Source organism: Notolepis coatsorum (genome assembly GCF_963971535.1).
Source record: "Notolepis coatsorum genome assembly, chromosome: 17".
Classification (NCBI taxonomy): domain Eukaryota; kingdom Metazoa; phylum Chordata; class Actinopteri; order Aulopiformes; family Paralepididae; genus Notolepis; species Notolepis coatsorum.
Genome location: NC_140181.1, coordinates 107,124,877 through 107,131,270, shown reverse-complemented (window position 1 = coordinate 107,131,270; position 6,394 = coordinate 107,124,877). Strand labels below are relative to the sequence as shown.

General features: G+C 46.1%; 1 protein-coding gene across 2 annotated transcripts in view; it reads right to left on the bottom strand.

The window, feature by feature from the left end:
* Positions 1-597: 597 nt before the first annotated feature.
* Positions 598-6,394, bottom strand: part of raf1a (Raf-1 proto-oncogene, serine/threonine kinase a) — a 59,090-nt gene continuing 53,293 nt past the window's right edge. Inside the window, exons 16-18 of one of the 2 annotated variants that reach the window (XR_014620702.1) lie at positions 5,508-5,642; positions 654-847; positions 598-620 (exon numbers count right to left, since the gene is read on the bottom strand). Coding sequence is in view for 1 of the 2 variants with exons in the window: in XM_084334105.1 (XP_084190231.1) it covers positions 710-847; positions 5,508-5,642 (273 nt within the window). In the remaining variant the exon portion in view is untranslated. The other variant, XM_084334105.1, reaches the window with a different exon arrangement.

The window sequence follows — 6,394 nt, the reverse complement described above, 5'->3', positions numbered from 1 at the left end:
CGAGGAGTCGGGGGGAGGAAGAGGAGGTCGTCTCTAGAACAGCCTGGTGGAGGTCAGAGAGCGGCGTTGATGTCCTCGCTGTGCAGGGAGGGGTCTGGGGCACAGCGGGAGGAAGAGGAGGGGGGAGGAAGAGGAGGTCGTTGGGGCACAGCGGGACCCTCGGGGGGAGGAAGAGGAGGTCGTTGAGGCACAGCGGGACCCTCAAGGAGAGGAAGAGGAGGTCGTTGGGGCACAGCGGGACCCTCGGGGGGAGGAAGAGGAGGTCGTTGAGGCACAGCGGGACCCTCAAGGAGAGGAAGAGGAGGTCGTTGGGGCACAGCGGGACCCTCTGGGAGAGGAAGAGGAGGTCGTTGGGGCACAGCGGGACCCTCTGGGAGAGGAAGAGGAGGTCGTTGAGGCACAGCGGGACCCTCGGGGGGAGGAAGAGGAGGTTGTTGGGGCACAGCGGGACCCTCTGGGGGAGGAAGAGGAGGTCGTTGAGGCACAGCGGGACCCTCGGGGGGAGGAAGAGGAGGTCGTTGAGGCACAGCGGGACCCTCGGGGGGAGGAAGAGGAGGTCGTTGAGGCACAGCGGGACCCTCGGGGGGAGGAAGAGGAGGTCGTTGAGGCACAGCGGGACCCTCGGGGGGAGGAAGAGGAGGTCGTTGAGGCACAGCGGGGAGGAAGAGGAGGTCGTTGAGGCACAGCGGGACCCTCGGGGGGTACGTCTCTAGTACACGGGCAGCCTGGAGGTCAGCGTGCAGGAGTTGATGTCCTCGCTGTGCGCGGCCCGGTGCAGGGAGGGTTCGGAGGCACTGCGGTTGATCTTCGGCAGGGCGTGCTGGAGCAGCTCGATGGACGACAAGATCTGCCCGGGAAAAAGCCAGAACACGAAAGATATACTTTATAACGACATATTATTACATGGCGTTTTTTTAACATTCGCCGAAATGCTCGATTGTGATTGGTCAATAGCCCCCCCCCCCTGACAGCGCGGTGAATTATTTTTCGATAACCACCGGTGATTATTGTTTTTCGCGCAGCTGGAGTAATCAAGCCCACTGATTCCATATGCACAGCTGCACTAATCACAGTAATCAGTGCCAAGCTGGAGCCACCTACTTTAGAACGACAGAACAGAACTGCGTCTGCATTTGATCTCGTCTCGTCGATGGTGTAAAATGAATGTATATTGTTAGTAAGTTAGCAATGTAATAAGCGGGATAATGTATAGCCTATATACTCTGTCATTGTCGGAAAATAATTGACCTTCACTGACGTTTAAAACACCTCGGCGAGGCGGCTCTGTATTTTAAACTCTGTGTCGGTCAATTATTTTGCGACATTATCCCTTACTTAGTACAACTCCCTCTATATATATAAACGGGTCTGTAATTGGGGTGGCTTGATGGAACGAGGGACCATCGTGTAAACCGCAAGCTGGCAGGTTCCACATCCACGATAGGCAGCTAATGTGTCGTGTTGATGTGTCCCCCTCGCCTGCCGTGACCCTCTGGTGAAACGGTTACATAACTTTTACATATATGTGTGTCAGACAGGGATATGTGAAGAAATAAGTTCCTGATCTAGGGCTGAGCCCAAACGTTTGAACGTTCGGACCTTCGTTCATTACGTTGGCATTCGAATTCTAAAATCAACATTTGAATAATTTTTCTTTTATTAGTGTATCGAGAGGGGACCCTATTAACTGTTACACCGCTGAACGGCATGCTGGGTACAGCTTGCTAGCCAGGTAGCATAACAGTCTTAACAGCTGGGAGAACAGAAAAGAAAGGTGAAGAAAGAGAGGCCGGAGATGTTACATGGCCAGCAATCAGTGATGTAATGTTTCAGACTGAATACTTTTGTTCCAGAAATACGCTAGTTCCTAGTTGCTAGCATTAGCGGTTAGCTAATGACAACAGGCAGTTAGCTCACTTGATTATCTCCCGTTCGTCATTAGGTAAAAAAAACGAATCCATTACGTTAGCATGGAAGCTCAAGACATTTCAAGCATCAACAATGAAACCTTCGGAATTAATGCTTTTGTTCCTGCAAATATTAGCCCGCTGTGACTCCAAAATATCCAGCTGAGCAATGACAGCAGCCAGCTAGCTCGCTTGTTTGATTAACCCTTTCACTGCTGCACTACCAAAACGGTTAAACCTTTCACTGCGACAATACACAGAAGGCCCTTTCACTGCCACACACACCAGCAGGTTAACCCTTTCACTGCCACACACACCAGCAGGTTAACCCTTTACTATCACACTACCGAGGGTAAAGTCACGTTCGCTATTAAGTAAAAACTAAATCAAATAGTGAGTAATCGAATTGTTCCCAGTGACTATCCAATAGTAATTGTGTCAGTTTTGCCCATCCCTAAATTACACTGTATATGAAATATGGCACAGACTGGCTCAAATCCCAGAGATTCCCAGAATTAGTGAGACGGTATCTTAAGCTGTGGTTCAAAATGCACATAGCGCTCCATAACTCATCTTCCAGGAATTAGCCCGGATCACTCTGGAACTATACAATATTCACCACGGGATAACACGTGAACATATACATGAAAGAATTAGGGCTGTCAGTTTATTGCGTTAAATAGATTCATTAACACTATGGTCGCCGAAAACGAGTTTTCGCGTCATTCCGAGCCATGCTCATTCTGCCGAAGACGCCGTAACTCGTCTTTGATGTCAATATTTCAAAAATCTGTCATCGAAATCATATTTCCTTTCCGGAGCCCTGAGACACAGTGCTGATCTCCTCTCAACTCTCTAGCGGTTCAAGAGTGCCATCTGGTGGCCGATCGGCAGATCGCCAACCGGATATTAACCTTTGAACCGGTAGTACTCATCCAAATGTGGTCCGGCCACTCGCTATAGCTCCCGCGACTCCATCTTGAAACACTGGATAATAGATTGCTCGCCCTAACTCAATAAACAACGTTATTTGGACGTATATACTATTATACAACCTGGAAATGGATCGGGCATTTCTACATCCCATAATAGAAAAAAATCTGTTCCACGCTCATCTGCCAGCGGCGCGAGGAAGCCACGGTAAGATTCAGCGTTATTTTCTAACGTATTCTATACTAACTGATCTGATGAACATATGACCCACTCTGGATGAATCATCCAACGCTGCCCACGGAATTATAAACGATCCCCCGCCCATCCGGTCAACATCAGATGATGCGTAGAAACTTCTAGAAGTACGTCCAGTTGAAACTTTTTATCTCGCACAGATTCCTACCAAACTGTATTTGATCATCAATATAATGCATTTAGGGCTATAAATCACGTTCTGAAGAAAGCTGCAGAAAACGATAAAAACATACTTATACTTTAGACCATATTTTAGTATGAATATGTGAATGAAAAAGTTTAACGTTGCTACACCCTGAACAATACATATAGGACATTGAATGGGCCATAATAATGGCAATGTAGCAATAGAATTTAAAAAGTTATAGCCCTGCAAAGAAGGGGAACTTCTCCATAGACAAATAGAGCTGGCGGAGGATGGTATATTAAGAATTTAACCCATGGCGATTAAAGTGTTAATTACACAGCAAATTATCTCGTTATGAAAATTAACTCAAAATGTATAAAAAAGATAAAAGATTTTTTTATATACCAGTAATTTTTTTTTATCTTATTCATTCCATAAGAACGTAGAATACACATTTACAGACTTTTTTAATATGGTCCATTTGCATGTTCTTGGTATCTGATTCTAGGGACATCTATGGATCTCAGGGAATGTATTCTCAGTGTCAGAAATACTGTGTCTGTTACTAGGCTTGAGTAAATTGTAATGAACGAAAATGAGAATATCAATTACATATTTTTTTTTTATCTTTGACTGTGAATAACACTATGCTCAAATTGACCAGACCTGAAAAAAAGCAAATTAATAGATGGAAGATGATTAAACAGAAGGTTTTGTAGATACAGTACTGAATTCTGCCATCCGGACACATGCAATTTGAAATATGATTATAGAATATCAGGCATAAAATGGTTATGCGATTAAAATGAGATTAATTAGATTAATTAATTACAAATCCTGTAATTAATTAGATAATTTTTTTTAATCGCCTGACAGCACTAGACATTTTTTTACTCTTTTTTACATGTTGGACGAGAGATAGACTGTCAAATGAGCCATAGTATGGTCTCCATAGCTATAATATAGAAATATAGATATAGCTCTGCAAACATCGTGACGCATTGTGAAAATGCCTATCTTTAAACCCTTTCACTGCCACACGACAGAAGGTTAACCCTTTACTATCACACAACCGACGGCGATGCTCCATCATTAGCATCATTAGCTCCGCGGATGGAGCATCGCCGTCGGTTGTGTGATAGTAAAGGGTAGGGGTGGGAATCACCAGTTTCATCACGATACGATACGATATCGATTCTTTGGACAACGATATGATATTTTCCGATATCACAAAGTCTGCCACGATACGATTAGATTCAGGTGCCTGCGATCGATATGAGACGATATTATATGCCCATTTAACACAATCAGTAACATTTAAATCAACAAAAAAAAGGCAATGGAAATATCATTTGACATTTTTATTTTTGAGCTCTTCCAGACATTTAAATGAAAAACAATCTATTGTTTTTAATACAAATAGACCTCCTGTTCACTGCGAACTGACGCTGGGCTCGTCAGTTCGAGCCCAGCGCTCCACATTTGCTTTCAGTTTGGCTGGTCGTCCGTACTAATACACATTGGCCATATTAGGGGGTGGGAAACTGATGGGTGGGGATCGGGCGTTGTGGACAGCGACTCCTACAGGTCGGTTGGTGCACCTGCGCAGTAGAATCAGGAAGTGTCGGGGGCAGCGTGAGCCTCCCACGCGTTACTCCTCGACACTGAGAGATCGAGCTGCGCAGGTGAAAAGATGCGACTGCTGTTACCTCAAGTACCGGAGGGGACTTGTGCTATGTATGACTTAGTCCACATTGCAGCCGGCTTGTGGGAGGCAAGAAACAGCGTCCGTGACAGGGGAGGGTTGAATTGGATGATACGAAATTGGGATGGGAGGAAAATATAGAAAATGGGAGAAAAAAGTGAAAAAAAAAAAAAGGAATGGCGAGGATGGAAAGCATGTTAGATGCATTTTACCCGTTGTGGGGGAAAAAACAACAGCCACTTATTCGGGTCGCAAAATAGGCGGACTCTGAAGCAATGCTGTCTAACGTCTACACACAGAGATATTGTTGTTGCGACCGGGCGGATATGCTCACCAGGGGATTTTCAAAATAAGAGTATCGCAATATGAATAGATATTTTTACGTTGCATCGATCCTATTTGATAATTGATCGATATATCGATCTGGATCGATGTATCGTCCCACCCCTAGTAAAGGGCTAACCTTCTGTATTGTCACAGTGAAAGACTGTTGTGTGGCAGTGAAAGGGTTAAAGCGTGGCCCATTGACAGCAGGGATGGGGATACAGGCTGGCGCTGAATGAGTTAAGCGGTGGTTCACCTGAGGGAAGAGGGGCCGGTCGTCCTTCACCTTCTTGATGCAGTCGGCCACCAGCCTCTTCATGGCCTTGGGGCAGCTCTTGTAGAGCTTACTGAAGTCTGGAGACAGGTATCCTCGGCCCACCATGAAGATGATCTGAGGAGAGAGGAGCACAGAGACCATGAAGATGATCTGAGGAGAGAGGAGCACAGAGACCATGAAGACCATGAAGATGATCTGAGGAGAGAGGAGCACAGAGACCATGAAGATGATCTGAGGAGAGAGGAGCACAGAGACCATGAAGATGATCTGAGGAGAGAGGAGCACAGAGACCATGAAGATGATCTGAGGAGAGAGGAGCACAGAGACCATGAAGACCATGAAGATGATCTGAGGAGAGAGGAGCACAGAGACCATGAAGATGATCTGAGGAGAGAGGAGCACAGAGACCATGAAGATGATCTGAGGAGAGAGGAGCACAGAGACCATGAAGATGATCTGAGGAGAGAGGAGCACAGAGACCATGAAGATGATCTGAGGAGAGAGGAGCACAGAGACCATGAAGATGATCTGAGGAGAGAGGAGCACAGAGACCATGAAGATGATCTGAGGAGAGAGGAGCACAGAGACCATGAAGATGATCTGAGGAGAGAGGAGCACAGAGACCATGAAGACCATGAAGATGATCTGAGGAGAGAGGAGCACAGAGACCATGAAGATGATCTGAGGAGAGAAGAGCACAGAGACCATGAAGACCATGAAGATGATCTGAGGAGAGAGGAGCACAGAGACCATGAAGATGATCTGAGGAGAGAGGAGCACAGAGACCATGAAGATGATCTGAGGAGAGAGGAGCACAGAGACCATGAAGATGATCTGAGGAGAGAGAAGCACAGAGACCATGAAGA